The sequence below is a fragment of the Eriocheir sinensis genome, unplaced genomic scaffold (assembly GCF_024679095.1).
Source record: "Eriocheir sinensis breed Jianghai 21 unplaced genomic scaffold, ASM2467909v1 Scaffold24, whole genome shotgun sequence".
NCBI lineage: Eukaryota > Metazoa > Arthropoda > Malacostraca > Decapoda > Varunidae > Eriocheir > Eriocheir sinensis.
Window position 1 is genome coordinate 40,139 of NW_026111543.1, and position 18,869 is coordinate 59,007.

General features: G+C 44.9%; 1 protein-coding gene across 1 annotated transcript in view; it reads left to right on the forward strand.

Annotated features, from left to right (window-relative positions):
- The first annotated feature begins 4,994 nt into the window (after positions 1 to 4,994).
- The window catches only part of LOC126991102 (uncharacterized), a 46,583-nt gene continuing 32,708 nt past the window's right edge, over positions 4,995 to 18,869 (forward strand). The window contains exons 1-6 of the mRNA XM_050849798.1: positions 4,995 to 5,131; positions 10,144 to 10,197; positions 11,030 to 11,125; positions 14,015 to 14,123; positions 15,555 to 15,657; positions 18,471 to 18,573. Of these exons, the coding sequence (XP_050705755.1) occupies positions 14,059 to 14,123; positions 15,555 to 15,657; positions 18,471 to 18,573 (271 nt within the window). The 5' untranslated portion in view covers positions 4,995 to 5,131; positions 10,144 to 10,197; positions 11,030 to 11,125; positions 14,015 to 14,058. The remainder of the gene's footprint in view (positions 5,132 to 10,143; positions 10,198 to 11,029; positions 11,126 to 14,014; positions 14,124 to 15,554; positions 15,658 to 18,470; positions 18,574 to 18,869) is intronic.

The window sequence follows — 18,869 nt, forward strand, 5'->3', positions numbered from 1 at the left end:
ACGAGGCTGACGGAGACACAGCCGACGACGACAGTGGCTGGGAGGCGGACACTGAAGGAGCGGACGAGGAGGATGAAAGTGGCGAGTCCTCGGATGGCAGTGGCTGGGAGACTTTGGAGGAGGACGCCGAGCAGGGCGCCGGGCGGGGCCTGCCGGAGGCCAGGGAAGGCAGGTGGCGGCTTCCTGGAGAGGCTGGGGGTGGCGTGGCAATACGCCCGCCCCGCCCTGCTCATGTTGGGCTCCGCGGCAATCATGGCAACGGCCATCTGGTGGTCACCCATTGGCCGCGAGGATTAGCGGCAGGGCGGCAGCGGCGGCGAGCAGTAAGGGGCGTGAGGCAGCCGCCCTTAGGGCCACGTCAAGGGCTCCCTCCTTTGCCCACGCCTTCAGGCCAACAGAAGGCGAAGGGGCGAGGAGCATGGGCCAGCGTGGTCCTGGAGGCTTCCTCTAACTAGGGCCACGCAAGGGCTCCCTCCTTTGCCCACGCCTTCAGGCCAACAGAAGGCGAAGGGGCGAGGAGCATGGGCCAGCGTGGTCCTGGAGGCTTCCTCTAACTAGGGCCACGCAAGGGCTCCCTCCTTTGCCCACGCCTTCCTGGCCCTGGAGCACGCCTTCAGGGGCAGCAGAGGGCGGAGCGGCGAGGAGTGTGATGCCAGAGTTGCCCTGGAGGCTTTCCACGCTCACCGCTGCAGAGTGCCGCCCGGAGTGCGTGGCGTAGCTCCTCTGTTGCGTCCATGAAGCTCCTCCTCCTCTCCGCCCTGGCATCTCGTGTCCTCGGTATCCTTCTTCCAACACACTCTGCATCGCTCCTCTGTTCTGGCCCAAACAATCTCAGTCTCGCACTCCTCGGGAACACCGCAGCGTCTGAACAGTCTCAGTCTCGCACTCCTCGGAAACACAGCAGCGTCTGCACTCTGCACTCGCCCAAAAAGGCTCAGCCTCGCCTCTCCCCGAACCATCGTGCACTCGCCGCCGCTATGATCACTCGTCTCTTATCATGTTCCTCGCGGGGGCGTTGCCACATCAACGAAACTACAATAGCTGGAGTGCTTCCACATCTCCCACACATCACCGGTCATATATACTATACAAAAACAAACGTCCAGCAGACCGGCACGTCTCCAGCTCTGCCAGCACGCGCAATGTACAAAAGTGAAGTGGAAACATCCTGCAGACCGGCACATCTTCACTCACAGTTCTGCCAGCACGCGCAATGTACAAAAGTGAAGTGGTAACATCCTGCAGACCGGCACATCTTCACTCACAGTTCTGCCAGCACGCGCAATGTACAAAAGTGAAGTGGTAACATCCTGCAGACCGGCACATCTTCACTCACAGTTCTGCCAACACGCGCAATGTACAGAAGTGAAGTGGAAACATCCTGCAGACCGGCACATCTTCACTCACAGTTCTGCCAACACGCGCAATGTACAGAAGTGAAGTGGAAACATCCTGCAGACCGGCACATCTTCACTCACAGTTCTGCCAGCACGCGCAATGTACAGAAGTGAAGTGGAAACATCCTGCAGACCGGCACATCTTCACTCACAGTTCTGCCAGCACGCGCAATGTACAGAAGTGAAGTGGAAACATCCTGCAGACCGGCACATCTTCACTCACAGTTCTGCCAGCACGCGCAATGTACAGAAGTGAAGTGGAAACATCCAGCAGACCGGCACATCTTCACTCACAGTTCTGCCAGCACGCGCAATGTACAAAAGTGAAGTGCAAACATCCTGCAGACCGGCACATCTTCACTCACAGTTCTGCCAGCACGCGCAATGTACAAAAGTGAAGTGCAAACATCCTGCAGACCGGCACATCTTCACTCACAGTTCTGCCAGCACGCGCAATGTACAAAAGTGAAGTGCAAACATCCTGCAGACCGGCACATCTTCACTCACAGTTCTGCCAACACGCGCAATGTACAGAAGTGAAGTGGAAACATCCTGCAGACCGGCACATCTTCACTCACAGTTCTGCCAACACGCGCAATGTACAGAAGTGAAGTGGAAACATCCAGCAGACCGGCACATCTTCACTCACAGTTCTGCCAGCACGCGCAATGTACAAAAGTGAAGTGCAAACATCCTGCAGACCGGCACATCTTCACTCACAGTTCTGCCAGCACGCGCAATGTACAAAAGTGAAGCAGACCAGCACATCTTCACTCACAGTTCTGCCAGCACGCGCAATGTACAAAAGTGAAGTGCAAACATCCTGCAGACCGGCACATCTTCACTCACAGTTCTGCCAGCACGCGCAATGTACAGAAGTGAAGTGCAAACATCCTGCAGACCGGCACATCTTCACTCACAGTTCTGCCAGCACGCGCAATGTACAAAAGTGAAGTGCAAACAACTTCAGAGGACACACAATGACATTATGCAAGAAGGAGCACAGAGTGCCGGAGAACAGTGGTGTGAGACTTCCCTTTCTTTCTGTCTAACAACGTGCGTATATGAAACGTAACTATAAAACAAGTTAAAACTGGATTTGGTTAGCACATTCATTCATGTATTCATTCATCTCTGCAGCAACATATGCATATGAAACAGGTTAATACGCATGAGGAGTAGGCGTGCTCTGTGAAGCATATAAAGGACATACATTTCATAGTGTTTATGCCTCCGTGTGTTCGGGTTACTCTATTGAGCATCGGAAATGTTATGAATAACACGTCCAGACTGGAATAAGAACACACGTAAGTGGAGGCGCAGTCCATCACGTCCCCCACGCCGCAGCTCGTCACACGCTGAGTGCGTACAGTCCACGGGGATAGTCTCCTTTTTATATTACAGAACCTAAACAATGTGAAGAGGCTACAATAAAGATGTTATAGTCGTTGTATCTACCTCAGGCAACGTTATCAGTATGATTTCACCGTGTACGTTTTCGATAAACATGCCGCGAATATATGTGGGAAAAAAAGGTTTAAAGTTTAAAAGTTTAAAGAGTTGCGAAAATGATCAAGTCCTTTCAAGAATGGCATTTGTTGCGACGGGAGTGAATGGAAGTGTCCAGCGCGTACGTTCAATGAGTGCTCTGATCTGTTAGGCAAGTCAATGAGGTGCTGGTCTATAAGATTTCTGTATTTATATGGACAAAATTGAGGTGATTAAGGTCTACGATATCCAGCTATATTCTGATCTTCTGGATTGTTGTTTTTTATAATTAGTTCAGTTAATGGGAGTCCACACAACATAAGTACTGCTGTCTCTGAAGTTGAAACCTTAAAGATCAAAGTCAAAGACACATAAAATGAACATACACCAAATGGAAAATAAAGAGAGGATGATGATGGTGCTCTTTTTTTCTGTTCAAAACTACAAGAGAATATATAATGATATGAGAGCAGCCGGCGTGGGCCCGTGGGTGTGCGCAGTTCATCCAAAACCGACGGCCTCACACACCTCACCGCCACCCTGTTTCCCGACCCCAACATTCATCTTCAAGAAAAACTGAGACCGCCATCATCTTGCTGAGAAAATTCTGCACCACACTAGCATAAAATTGTATCAGTAATGTAAAAATACATACGAAAATCAGAGTTAAATGAAGAAATGACCCAAACTCCTACGAAAGCCTTGTCAAATATGTGTTCTTGGGCGGCGAAATGGCTTATAATACGATAAAGAAGAGGGGGAGATAGAAATAGAAGTGACCAGTGGGATTAGACAGGGATGTACTGCCTCAACTACACTGTTGAAGATGATTACTTTTAAAATAATTCAGGAGCTAGTGGAGCTAGAATGTGGGTACAAAGATGAGGCATTGAGGATTACCTCTCTTCTTTGCAGATGATGGCATGCTTTTGGCAAATAGTGTAGGGGAAGCAGTACAGATGATAGAGAAGATGGAGACTATAGCTAAAGAATATGGACGAGAAGTAAATAAGCAGAAAAGCAATATTATCATTTTTAATATGGAAAACAAACCAGAAAGTATAGGGGGCATTAGTGTTGGGGATAGAATTAAATATTTAGGAATAATAGTCAATGACAAGAGGAACTGTTTTCAAATGCAAAAGGAAGAAATGTTCAGGAAAGCGAGAAGGCTAGCAAATATGACATACAAAGGAATTGAAAAGAGCTGTTCAAGAATGTTAAAAGGAAAGACTTATTGGAAAAATGTTGCACTGCCATCCATCCTGTACGGGGTAAATATAATAAACATCACAAAGACAGACATAAAAAAGTTGCAGAGGATAGAGAATGGGGTGTACAGGAAGATTTTGAGGGCACCAATGTATGCACAGGAAGCAGCACTCAGGGGGGAGATAGGAAGCTCCAGTGTTAAAAACAGGATAAGGGAGGGACAGTGGAAGTACTTAAGGTATGTTCTTGTGGAAGGAAACGATTTGGTGAGAAGGGTGGGAGAGGAGATGATAGAGAAGAGACAAAGTAGGTGGGTGAAGGATTTGTTGAATGAACTGAGAGCAACTGAGGGACTGAGTGTGAGTGTGAGGAATGAGACAAAGGAGAGTTTAAAGCAGAGAATGAGAGAGCTGGATACAAGAGAGTGGAAGAGGCAAATGAATGAGAAAGCGAGCCTTAAGATATATAGAAAATGGAGACAGGAGTTGGGAGGACAAGAGGAGGTATACACCAACAACCAAGCCTCAGAAGTGTTATTCAGATGCAGGACAAACAACATGCAACTAAAAGACAGAAACAGACACCGGCAAGAGGAAACCAAGTGTGACATGTGTGAAGCTGAACACGAAGACCTGCGACACTTCCTGCCCGGCCTGTGCAGAGGAAAGCATAAAGTGCGTGAGGCTGCAACATTGGAACATTTTTATTTGAAAATGAACACACCGAACAAACGAAAACAACAGTACACAAGTTTTGGACAATAAGAGAAAAAAGAATGAAAGAAAAAGGAAAACAATAGACCCAGACAGTAGACACGCCAGGGAGTGCCGTTACCAAGGCAAAACTCCCGACCGACTACTACTGCTACTACTACTAAGTAGTCCTTCAAGATGGCGGAGTGGCAGACAGGTCAAAACGAAGCGGAGATTTATAAAGTGATTTCCTCGGTTTATTCATGGTGAAGGAGGCTGTTACGGTCTCCCTGGCACTTGGCACTCTTCACCGTTCTGCTTTCCGCCTGGAGTGCCACGGGGGTAGGCCTGTGTGGCTGACATCCCCCTTCTAATCCTGGCGGCCGTGTTTTAAGGCGTTTTTTTTTTTTTTTTTTTTGTCTGTTAGGGATGTTTTATTTGTGGGGGGAAGGCTGTGGGCGTGGGGGGTGAACTCCAACCATGGGCGTGTGGCAGGGTGGGCGTGGGGGGCGTGGGGGTGAATTCCAATCATGGGCGTCTGGCAGAGTGGGCGGGGTGGGCATGGGGGTGAATTCCAACCATGAGTGTGTGGCAGGGTGAGCATGGGGGGTGAATTCCAACCATGGGTGTGTGGCAGGGTGAGCATGGGGGGTGAATTCCAACCATGGGTGTGTGGCAGGGTGAGCATGGGGGGTGAATTCCAACCATGGGTGTGTGGCAGGGTGGGCATGGGGAGTGAATTCCAACCATGGGTGTGTGGCTGGGTGAGCAGGGGGGGTGAGTTCATACCATGGGTGTGTGGCAGGGTGGGCATGGGGGTGAATTCAACCATGGGCGTGTGGCAGGGTGGGCATGGGGGTGAATTCCAACCATGGGTGTGGGGCGGGGTGGGCATGGGGGTGAATTCCAACCATGGGCGTGTGGCAGGGTGGGCATGAGGGGTGAATTCCAACCATGGGTGTGTGGCAGGGTGGACATGGGGGGTGAATTCCAACCATGGGTGTGTGGCAGGATGGGCATGGGGAGTGAATTCCAACCATGGGTGTGTGGCAGGGTGGGAATGGGGGGTGAATTCCAACCATGGGTGTGTGGCGGGGTAGGCATGGGGAGTGAATTCCAACCATGGGAGTGTGGCAGGGTGGGCATGGGGAGTGAATTCCAACCATGGGTGTGTGGCAGGGTGGGCATGGGGAGTGAATTCCAACCATGGGTGTGTGGCAGGGTGGGCATGGGGGGTGAATTCCAACCATGGGTGTGTGGTAGGGTGGGCATGGGGAGTGAATTCCAACCATGGGTGTGTGGTAGGGTGGGCATGGGGAGTGAATTCCAATCATGGGTGTGTGGTAGGGTGGGCATGGGGAGTGAATTCCAACCATGGGTGTGTGGTAGGGTGGGCATGGGGAGTGAATTCCAACCATGGGTGTGTGGTAGGGTGGGCCCCCTCTCTCTCTCGCTTCACTTACTTACCCTACATTCCTTCCTCTCTCTCTCTCTCTCTCTCTCTCTCTCTCTCTCTCTCTCTCTCTCTCTCTCTCTCTCTCTCTCTCTCTCTTTCCTTCCTCTCACGGCCTTTGGGAGTGCGGGGAATACAGCGGCAAACAGGAAATGCATTTCAAACACAGTTTTTCAGTTATGTGGGTTGAAAAATACCCTAGATGTAGGGAAATTCTTTACATTTACCTAGATGTAGGGAAATTCTTTACATTTACCTAGATGTAGGGAAATTCTTTACATTTACCTAGATATAGGGAAATTCTTTACATTTACCTAGATGTAGGGAAATTCCTTACATTTACCCAGATGTAGGGAAATTCTTTACATTTACCTAGATGTAGGGAAATTCTTTACATAAACCTAGATGTAGGGAAATTCTTTACATTTACCTAGATGTAGGGAAATTCTTTACATTTACGTAGATGTAGGGAAATTCTTTACATTTACTTAGATGTAGGAAAATTCCTTACATTCAGCCATTGTTTGCCACGTATGGAAACCACGTAATATCACTCAGTCTCCATAGAAGAGGGAGTGAAGCCCCCAACCATTGTTATCTCATTACCCTGCATGCTCTCCACACCTCCTTTACCTCATTTTGCTTAGGCTTACATAACTGCTTTGTAGCCCATACTTAAAAAAAATGTGTTGATATATTTGTATGTGGTATATTATGCAGGGAACTGTTGACTAAAAGGACGGATTCAGCGGCCCTTGTCTAAAGCCTAATGCAATGTCTAGAATTATACATTGATTTTTTTTTTTTTTTTTGGCCACCTTTGTCTGCTGATTACCCCACAAAAAAGACCAAATTACCCCACTTGGGGGTAATTTACCCCAGACCCCTGCGGGCCCCATTACAAGGATACATAAAGTTAGGTTTGAGTAGTTTAAATATATTTGAGGGATTCTTTGCCACATATGGACACATCGCAATTTCACTCAGTGTCCATAGAAAAGGGGGGGTGGAGAGGGGTGAAGCCCCCCCATTATAAGGTTAGGTAAAGTTAGGGTGGAGTAGTTTTGAGATATTTGAGGAATTTTTTGCCACGTACGGAAATCTCGCACTTTCACTCAGTCTTTATTGCAGAGACGGGGCCGAGAGGGGTGAAGCCACCCAGTTAGAAGGTCATGTAAAGTTAGGTTGGAGTAGTTTGAATGGTAAATCTTGGGAATAGCAGCTCCTAGCGGGTGGTGTGCGTTTAGGGCACGGTGTGGTGGTAATTACAACATTTCCAGCAGGTACGATGGGGTTTTGACAAGCGGACAGGTGTGTTTATGTCACAAGGGTGTATATTTCCACGATGGCCTCACAGTTTCTTCCAAGTCGATGGGCGATGAGACTGCAAGCTCCAGGGTGAAGAAAGGGAAGAGCCCGCGTGGAAATATACACCCTTGTGACATAAACAAGCCACCTGTCCGCTTGTCAAAACCAGTTGTACGTGCTGGAAATGTTGTAATTACCACCACTACACTGCCAAAACCCGCTACTCCCAAGATTTACCGTTTGAATTTATTAGGGGGATTTTTTTGCCACGTTCAGAAACCTTGTTACTTCACTCAGTGTTTATAGCAGAGGGGGGGTCGAGAGGGGTGAAGCCCCCGTTGGAAGGTTATGTAAGGTTAGGTTTGAGTAGTTTAAATATATTTGAGGGATTTTTTGCCACATACGGAAACCTCGCAATTTCACTCATTGTCCATAGAAGAGGGGGGGGTCGAGAGGGGTGAAGCCCCCGTTAGAAGGTTATGTAAGGTTAGGTTGGGTAGTATAACCTGCTAGCAGCGACGGGCCAAATTTGTGGCTTTACCGTGTAGCAGCGACGGGCCAAATTTGTGCCATGATATAAACCCCCAAAATAGATGATACATAAACTGATCACAAATGCTTTGATATATACGTATTATGAAATGGTTTGTATGAGGGGTGATTTTTTCTCATTTTTCTCGCTTGGAGGGACCATTAAGAAACATGATCCCTGCTGCTACCAGGTTAAATATATTCAAGAGATTTTTTGCCACGTACGGTGTTGTGTTTGTGGCCTAGCAGCATTTGATTACTGGTCACAGCACCAGTGCACACCTGTAATAGGTGTAGCTTGTAGTAACTGGTTATATCCCATCCTCGTGGACGTGTCCGTGGTGTCAGTCTGGAGGATACGCGTGGAGGCACTTAATATTTATTGACAACTCTACATTGCTCCTTGAGTCTCAGCGCCCTCGTCTGAGAGGAATCCTCTCCAAGCTACATACATGTAGCTCAAACTTACAATACAATCCTATTGCAGAAACATACAAAACTATAAAGGTATTAAATCTCCTATAAGGGATTTGGATTCCCTGTTATTATAGAGTTACTTTTTGGGGCGCCTACAAAGAAAACTTAACAGTAATGTATAACTTATAAATACTTCTTACTCTATTCTTAATCTACTTACGTATCAAATGGAAACTGCGCAATTTCACTCAGTCTTTATAGCAACGGGTGGTCGAGAGGGGTGAAGCCCCCAATTAAAAGGTTATGTAAGGCTAGGTTGGAGTAGTTTGAATATATTTGAGGGATATTTTGCTATGTACGAAAACCACGCAATTTCACTCAGTGTCCAAAGAAGAGGGGGGGGGGGGGTCGAAAGGGGTGAGGCCCCTCATTATAAGGTTATGTAAAGTTAGGTTGGAATAGTTTAAATATATTCAAGGGATTTTTTGCCACGCACAGAAACACGCAATTTCACTCAGTGTCCTTAGCAGAGTGTTTTTACCAAGTACAGCTTGATCTTGGCGAGTCAGTGCTTTGACCCAGCTTTATATGTGTTCTCATTAGTATGCCATTTTAAATTTGCTCCTGTGTTTACAAAACTTTACCATGTACAGTATAGTAATTCCAATGTGGTCAATAAAGTGGGTCATTTTTTGTCTTTAAGCTTACATGCATTAACCCGGTAGCAGCGGCGGGCCAAATTTGTGGCTTTACCGTGTAGCAGTGACGGGCCAAATATGTGGCTTTACCATGTAGCAGTGACGGGCCAAATTTGTGGCTTTACCGTGTAGCAGTGACGGGCCAAATATGTGGCTTTACCGTGTAGCAGTGATGGGCCAAATTTGTGGCTTTACCATGTAGCAGTGATGGGCCAAATATGTGGCTTTACCGTGTAGCAGTGACGGGCCAAATTTGTGGCTTTACCGTGTAGCAGTGACGGGCCAAATTTGTGGCTTTACCATGTAGCAATGACGGGCCAAATTTGTGCCAAGATATAAACCCCCCAAAATTGATGATACATAACTGATCTCAAATGCTTTCATATATATTATGAAGTGCTTTGTGTGAGTGATGTTTTTTTCTCATTTTTCTCGCTCTGAGGGACCAATAAGAAACATGATCCCCGCTGCTACCACCACCACCGGGTTAAGAATACAATTTGTTGCCAAGGAATCTATATTGTTCTTGGTTTAGAATGATATAATTTATCAGAATTGGTAGCCTCATTTTTGTACCCTTGATATCAATTCCAGTAGTAGTGAAATAGCTAGTACTATCAAAGTCCAGCTAAGCCAGTGCTCCTTCCTCATCCAGAATAACATTAGATTAGTGCATTGTATCCACAAACACTTTCCTCCCAGTGTTGTTACCTTTAATTTGTTCTTCGTGGGTGTCTTTAATATTCCATCTCATAAAATGTTTAGTACTTTCTCCATAAATGGAATGGTAGTGACTTTCACCTGTTGAATGCTAACGTAGGTGATCTTTCAGTAAATTAGCAACGATCAAGTTTTTTATCCATCAACTTGAAGCAACCAATTTACCAATCATTTGTTGTGTTCTTCATTGAATTCACTGAACTTGCTCCTCTTCTTGCATTTTGCAGCCAACAGTGAGTGCCGGGCAGCTGACGGTGGACCTGGTAATTACCTGTGAGAAGGTGAGGCAGTATCTGAAGCACACACACACACACACACACACACACACACATGCATGCAAGCATACACTTAGCTTGAGACATTCCATGTACCTCCTGTGGTGAACTCACACCTTTGCCCTGTCTTCACACATGACTTGTTAATATCATGCTTTAAACCCATTATTGGTCTAATGTTTCAGTTGGTCCTTGGATGTAAGGCTAGTCTTGCTCAGCTCAGTGACATTGCACTGAAGAATGAGGCTTGTCCCTTGTTTGCTTGTGTCTCATACTCCATAAATCAGGAACTTGAGAAGCTGCTTCAAGTCTTGTCTCAGGTGACTGAGTTCCATGAGGGTTGATCCTTCACTGGTGACTTTGTGGTGTAAAAATTGTGATTAATTTGATTGTCATGAAATGCAAGGTGCATAATCAAGTCACTGGAGATGATTGTTAGCAAGATAGTCGATACTTTAGTTTTTAATGGAGAAAAGGTTGAAGGACAGTGTAATTTAACGGTAAATGTTGTATCAAATGTAACGCAAATACTCTGATATAAGTTTTCAATTGAGGGAAAGCTTGTAAATTCTCAGACTTGAATGAAGAATGAGTATGCATGTTTCAATGGGTGATCTTTCCCTAGATCATGAGATGTTATTTTTGTCTCCAAGGATCTGTTCCCATGCCTTTGGCCTTGCTCATGTACCTATATTTGCATGTCATTCTGTCCCCAGCAGTACAAAACAAGAGTGGCAAATATGATATGATGGAGATATGACACCAACAAGAGAGAGTGTTATGTTAGATTAAAGATAATGGAAGTATGGTGCCAGTAACTGTGTTTTGTGCCCAACAGGTGGGCACCACCCAGCCCCTCTGACCACAGCAGCAAAGACCAGTGCCATGTCTTGCCTGCCCAGTCCCTTGCTGTCATGCAGACCCCCTCATAGAAGTGAGTGGCGTGGCCTTTACATGTGTGACTCTATCTGTGTATGCCTTTGACAGTCTGTCATATCTCTAAATACATTCAGTTATCAATATATCTGTCTGTCATATCTCTAATAAATACATTCAGTTATCAATATATATGTCTGTCATATCTCTAAATACATTCAGTTATCAATATATCTGTCTGTCATATCTTTAAATACATTCAGTTATCAATATATCTGTCTGTCATATCTCTAAATACATTCAGTTATCAATATATCTGTCTGTCATATCTCTAATAAATACATTCAGTTATCAATATATCTGTCTGTCATATCTCTAATAAATCCATTCAGTTATCAGTATATCTATCTTTTGCTAGTCTGTCATATCTCTAATAAATCCATTCAGTTATCAATATATCTATCTTTTGCTAGTCTGTCATATCTCTAATAAATACATTCAGTTATCAGTATATCTATCTTTTGCTAGTCTGTCATATCTCTAATAAATACATTCAGTTATCAATATATCTATCTTTTGCTAGTCTGTCATATCTCTAATAAATACATTCAGTTATCAATATATCTATCTTTTGCTAGTCTGTCATATCTCTAATAAATACATTCAGTTATCAGTATATCTATCTTTTGCTAGTCTGTCATATCTCTAATAAATACATTCAGTTATCAATATATCTATCTTTTGCTAGTCTGTCATATCTCTAATAAATACATTCAGTTATCAGTATATCTATCTTTTGCTAGTCTGTCATATCTCTAATAAATACATTCAGTTATCAATATATCTATCTTTTGCTAGTCTGTCATATCTCTAATAAATACATTCAGTTATCAGTATATCTATCTTTTGCTAGTCTGTCATATCTCTAATAAATACATTCAGTTATCAATATATCTATCTATATCTGTCTTTGCAGGAAAAAAAACTGGAATATAAAAAACACTTTCTTGGGGGGTTATTGAGTTTTATTGTTTTTTGTTTTTTTCATTTTCATTATGTTAAAATGTAAATGAGTTGAAAGAATCCATTACAAAGTGTTAGACTGGACTCTCCGTTTCCCGTAGTAATGGTGGGAAGGCCAAAAGTCCGGGCAGGAATATACTTGTCTGGCACCCTGGGTCTGGCAGTGCCACACACCCGAGCACCACATTTAAGAAAAATTAACTAAAACAAGTTATTTGAAAACTTCCAATACATGTCAACCATGGACAGTGACACCAAGTGTCTGCAATTTTTCTTCAGCTCCAGGTGCTTAAGCACACTGTACTACTGTGAAGTATTTCCAATGAATGTTTTCTATAAGAATTTTATAATGAAGAAACTGAATGATAATCCTAAGCAGCAGTTGATACCTGTGAACAGTGTCAGCAGCAGCAATGCAGTGTTTGCTGTGTTCTCTGCGGCCATTACAGGCAGTCCTCAAGTTTGGAGGTATGCAACCTACCTCACACCTACGACAACCAGGCCAATAATATTAGTAATATGTCATTAAGCAATGAGGTGACATTTTAAATATCCTGCCATGGAGTGACTTGTTTACTCATTGTTCCTGCACCCCTACAGCCCACCACTGCCCTCATGTGCTGGCAGGAGGGAGGATGGGGGTTGGTTGGGCCAGCCCTCCCAATCATTCCCCTCCATTGCTTGTGGCACTCAACCTGTAGCACTACTCATGCTACTCTACCTATAGTTTATAGACCTACAGTCTGCTATACAAGCATAGATCCAGCAGCTGCTGGTCTGCTAGCACGTGAGGCGAGCAAGGGTGGAGTGAGTCTACCCAATTATCTCCACACTACAAGTCTCAGCTGTGTTGGGTTCACCTGTTAGCCCACACAGGTGAGGAGAGAGCCAGCCTAGATAGTCAATCAGCTGAGTACAGCCAAAATGCCATTCCAGAACAACAGCTCCCTCATAAAGTTTCTGCAAGTAATATAAAGTTGCACAATGTGTGAACTTGATTCCCTATGAACATAATGTTTCTTACTTGCAAATGTAAGGTCAAAGCGTGGCTGCATGAGACAACAATATACTGATGTGTCCAGGCGGCGGAAACTGACCAGGGGACGGAATCTGATGGACTTGTTTTGATGCCCCGACTGGGTCAGGAAAGGCTGAACACAGCTGGGCACATGTCTTGAGGACCCAAGATTTTGTCTACTGGGAAATCCAATATCTAGGAAATTGAGGTTCAAGTGTGATTTAGAGTGAAAAGATTATTATAAAGTGAAGAGCACACACACGATCCAAGGTGCAGGTTGGTCTGTGTTAATTTATACTCTACAGAAAATGACCTTTTGGTTCTCTAAACATGACTATTATTACCAATTTTGACTGATTTATTTTTGAATATGAAGAACAAAAATGATAAAAACAAAAATACAAAAAGTCAGTAAAACCCAACATAAGGCAGTGGGTTGGGCTTAAAAGGAAAGGATCATTCCCAAGCTTGTTTATATCAACACATCAACCAGAACATAGACTCGGGAGGCCACCAACATATACATAAATTAAAAGAAAACATGTTCTTTTAGGGAAATTTTAACTGATTTCCTTATTTTTATGGGGGGGAAGGGGGAGGGGGGTGTTATGCCAACCCGGATATTTTCAGTCCATCTCTGTCTATCAATATCTATCTATGGTTCTATATTTAATTATGTTCTTCATGTATCCATCTGTCTGTGTATTGATGAATGAATGCATCCATTTATATTATTTTTGTATCTGTATCCATTGTTGTAATGTTGCAACCATTTTTACTAGTACAAGAACTTCTCTACTCCATGAATATTACCTTTCTCAAGCCATTTTGTTCACTGGAAAGCTTCACTCACCATGGATTTGTTTAACCCTTTCAAATGAAGCTGCTTTTTACTCTTCTCTCCAGAGTGAGCGACATAACCTCCTGACTGAGCTGGTGGTGGTCCTGCAATGCCTATGAGCGATAGGACAAATCCCTGGCCCACACCTCACACAACAGAGGAGGACGTGCTAGTGTGAGTGTCCAGTGTAGAAGCATAATTAATTTTCTTCCTATTTGTAAGGAAAGAGAACAACCAAGTGCCAAATCATCAAAAAGGAAGATAAAGATAAAGTTGCCTTGTCACAACATGCTCCCGAACAGACAGGAGGAGTTGCCAAAGAATCGTTAAAGTTCCAGACATGTTGATGCTTCCATCCTGAGAGGGTGTAAGCTATAGGAGAAACAATAGTAAGAAGGCTGGTCCAGGGTTTACTGATGAAGGTGCTGATCAGTAGTACCATGAACAGCACGGCTGATTTTGAATGGAAAGTTGCGTGTGAGTTGGTCGGGTCACAGCCAAACTAGTCTTTCGTACCTGTTTCCTTAGTGCCATTTCCATGTCTTTCTGAGTGTCAATAAGTACCAGGACAGCAAAATGGGATGTTTAGTGCCTGACGGGACAGCTTGGTGGGGTAACAAGAGGCATGGTGCGTCTGCCTCCCTTCAAAGCATCTCTGCATTGCTTTAAGAATATTCTGCAAGTTTGAAGCTGATGAAGGAAGACGTACAGCAGCTATAGTCACCATACACTAGGCTGAAGCCCCTGTCCATAGCTAAGGGAGCTGATTGCTTAGATGAAAGGAGGGTAGGCCTTGGTGAGGGAGGGGGCAGGGCATCTGAAGCAATTCAATATGCAAAGTTTGAGTGTCTGGTGAAGTAGTAAGAAGCATGATGTCTGTTTCCTCCACTCACAGCTCACTTGGGGCCTTGGAGCTGGAGAACACAAAGGAAGAACAAACAACAGCAGACCTGATGGTTCTTATGAGGCTGTTTGTGACAAGCTACACTAACTATCTAATCAAAGGTGGAAGATGAAGGACAGCAAGATGAAGAAGCATCTCTCAGCCCTTCCTCTTGGGTGCCGGCTTTGTCAAACTCTTCATGGAAATTTGGTACGTAGTAGTACGGCTCATGTTAGCTGGTGATGCAGGGGCTGAAAAGTGTGGTGTGTAAGACATGCTTCACACCTTGTATATGTTGACTGGTGAAGGCCAACAAGTGGAAGAATACCTGACCTAGCCATTGCTTCCTTCAGATACAAGCCTTTCCATATGACAGGTTTTCCTTTTCCTGTACAGATATTTTGAATTAGTTTTCTCTGATTGGTTTCAGAATATCCTTAACAACAAAAGTCACCAAAATTATATGCTCCTGCAGTGTTGGGTCACTGTTAGATGCACAAGAGTGTACTGAAGGTCTAACGTGTGTGTGTAAGCTTACTTGAGGTGCTGTGTACATACACAATAGTAAATTTTTGGGGAAAAAATCATTATTTTTGGATATATTATTACTGAATAATCTACTCTGCTATTCTCCTGCCCTCTGACTCAGCACTGACCTCATCATGGCAGAGACTGGGCATGCACAAGGCGACCCATTGTAGTAGCAGTGCTGTGTTCCCCAGTGACCTGCCGACCACTGTGCTGCTGATCAAGTTTGTGGAGGAGGGAGACAGTGCGATGGGCACAGTCATGCTGCTCAACTTTCTCAATGCTTGGAAGGTCCAGGTGAGGAGGTAAACAGAAGCTTGGTCTTCCTCCTTCCATGCTCTTGTCAGCTGCTGTCTAGTTTTTCTTGGCTGAATTCTTCATAAACCAGTTTACTGTAAAAACTCTACTTATTTGTTTCGTAAACTTGTATATTTTTACTTATTTGTTGAATATATATTTAAGGATTTATGTGTTTCCTTTCACGGCTTGAATCAGGAATTGGGATAAAGACTAATTATGAGAGTGATGGCACTATTCTTATAAGCTTTTTTTTTTTTTCAGGAGCAAGCTGCAACATTAACGATGCCTTTTCGTGGAAAAATATGTTTTGGAGTCCAACACCCCAGAGGTTGCCAGGAGTGAAATTTTTATATTCCAAAGTGAGAAAGATTTTGTGTTTGCTCAGTTTTCAAGTAGCTGCTGCACAGTGTTCACTTTCTTGCAGTGTTTAACCCTTAAACACATCCGGGGGTCGGATCGGACCCCACTATACTTTCTCAATGTTAACACAGCCGCCTCATTGGCGCCAGACGGCTGTGATGCCTGATAGCTTTTGTGTTCTCTTTGATGTTGTCGATGTTGTGTGCATGCCGCTCTCGCTCTTTCCGTGTCCAGTGTAGAAGCGATTGCTGCCCGTTTCGACCCGTACTATGCCCCTGCATAGTACGGTGCAGGAAGTGTCCTCCACAGAATGATGTTAGGAAAAGCCGCAATGTGTGCTTTACTTGTATAAGGAGGCTCTCTGCAGATTCCTCAAATGTAAGTAATAATTTTCTATGAATTGCAACTGTACTGATGTACATTTGTACAAAAATACCCCCAAAACTTTTTTTTTTTCACTAATAAAATATCAACTTTTTTGACAGCTTGCCTCAGAACTAGCAGTGGTGCCAGAATGCTAGGGGTACATCAGCTGCATCCCACACTCCCAGGCTGTACTTGGGACACGCTACATGGGAGTACTTGCATGGGAGGGCCTGATACAAAATGTATTGTGAACAGGTGTATTATTTTTCATGAGTTTTGGAGATTTTGGGGGCTATCCAATCTAATACTTACTTATCAATCTTTACATATATTTGTTTCCCCAGCAACAGGATTAAGTTTGGCATTGCCCATGCTGCTTTTAGTTTGAATAAAATGCAATTAGAAGTTTTTTTTTTCATTTTTCAAAAGTTGGGGTCCGCAAGGACCCCCGCATGTGTTAGTGTATAATTTAATAGGTTATGTGTTTAAGGGTTAAATATATTCAAGGGATTTTTTGCCACGTACAGAAACCACGCAGTTTCACTCAGCCTCCATAGGGGGGGGGGGTCGAGAGGGGCAAAACCCCCCGTTAGAAGGTTATGTAAAGTTAGGTTGGAGTAGTTTAAATATGTTCCAGGGATTTTTTGCCATGTACAGAAACCTCGCAATTTCACTCAGTTATTATAGCAGAGGGGGGCTTGAGAGGGGTGAAGTCCCCCCACCCCATTAGAAGGTTATGTAAAGTTAGGTTGGAGTAGTTTAAATATATTGGACACACGGTGTAAGCTGTGGGAAATATGCAGCGCGGGACGTGTAACCGCAGTCAGTTGATTGTTAAGGAAAGTCCCGCCTGTCTGATGTGGTCTCTAGTTTTATGGATCAAACCTGTCAGTATGAGGTACATGTAACCATCACACTCCGAGAATCATCTATTCTCATCACTGCGTTTATACATCAGTGATAACTGATTGCTGTCCAGTCGAGTACAAAAGACAATACATTGATCAGTATAACACATTATAATACACCGTCAGGTGTCCGACTGCTTGACGTACATACAAGTACAACATGTGGAGCACTATAACACGTAAGAACACAACTTCAACGGACCTTACACCGTCAGGGTCTATAAACACCTCAGCCTCTCGGTCGTTCATCCGCCTCAACGTCTTCCCTGCACCAACTTCCTTAACCGTCTGCCCTTTGCCTTCGTACTCGCCTCCCTCCTGTGTGGGACACACTCATGGCTCTGAACAAGGACGCCTTCAGATGACTGTAGGCCGGCCTGATGGATTTGGTGACACCTCTGACCGTACTGTCATAACATTCCCGACGACAAATGGCCTTTGCAGTAGTAAACCTCTCCCTTATTCCTTCCTCTCCACTCTTCCACCTCTCTCCTCATCTCTCTCCACTTCTCACCCTCTCTCATTTTCCTCTATTTCCTCACATCGCCAAACGGCGATAACAGGACGAGAAGTTTCCCTAAACTTTCGGGAGTAGGGAATTTTCCCCATTTTAGGGAGGGGGAGGCGGACATCTTGTAAAGAATTACCTGCATTAGTTTAGTTTAGGTTATGACACGTTAGATTAGGTACCTAACCTGTCCGCTGCGATTGGCACGGATTTTTCCTTCACTGGTAGCCTGGTAACCTGGTATCCTGTACTACCAGGTCTTTCTCTGCCTCTGTGGTGGATAGTGGAGTGTTTCCCATGTGGTATTGGTGTGCTGGATATCCCTTCACTGGTAGCCTGGTAACATACACTCCCAGGTCTTTCTCTGCCTCTGTGGTGGATAGTGGAGTGTTTCCCATGTGGTGTTGGTGTGCTGGATATCCCTTCACTGGTAGCCTGGTAACATACACTCCCAGGTCTTTCTCTGCCTCTGTGGTGGATAGTGGAGTGTTTCCCATGTGGTGCAGGACTTTACATTTTTCTTCCGTGAATTGTAGCAGGCACTTTTTGTTCCACTCCTGCAGCTTTGTGATGTATTCTTGTAGGAAATCAGCAGTCAAGGGGTTATGAACACCCAAATTCCTTATTGTTTCAGAGGCAAAATCACTCCCAAGCTTCCCTTTCCGTAGGAGCCGTCCAGCCGCCCCGGAGAGCCCAGCGACCACACCCTGCAAGACAGCCTGCTCATCCTGGGACACACACAGCCTCACCCTTCAGGCAGGAGACTGGCGGGTAGGTCACACCTGGAGAGAGAGAGAGAGAGAGAGAGAGAGAGAAATAGTGAAGATGTGTAACAATTGGCTTTTGAAATAATGCATAATTCCCTTCCCTTCCTTTCCCTCCCCTTCCCTTCCTTTCCCTCCCCTTCCCTTCCCATCATTTCCCTTCCCATCCCTTCCCCTCCCTTCCTTTCCCTCCCCATCCTTTCCCTTCCCATCCCTTCCCTTCCTTTCCCTCCCCTTCCCTTCCTTTCCCTTCCCTTCCCATCCTTTCCCTTCCCATCCTTTCCCTTCCCATCCCTTCCCATC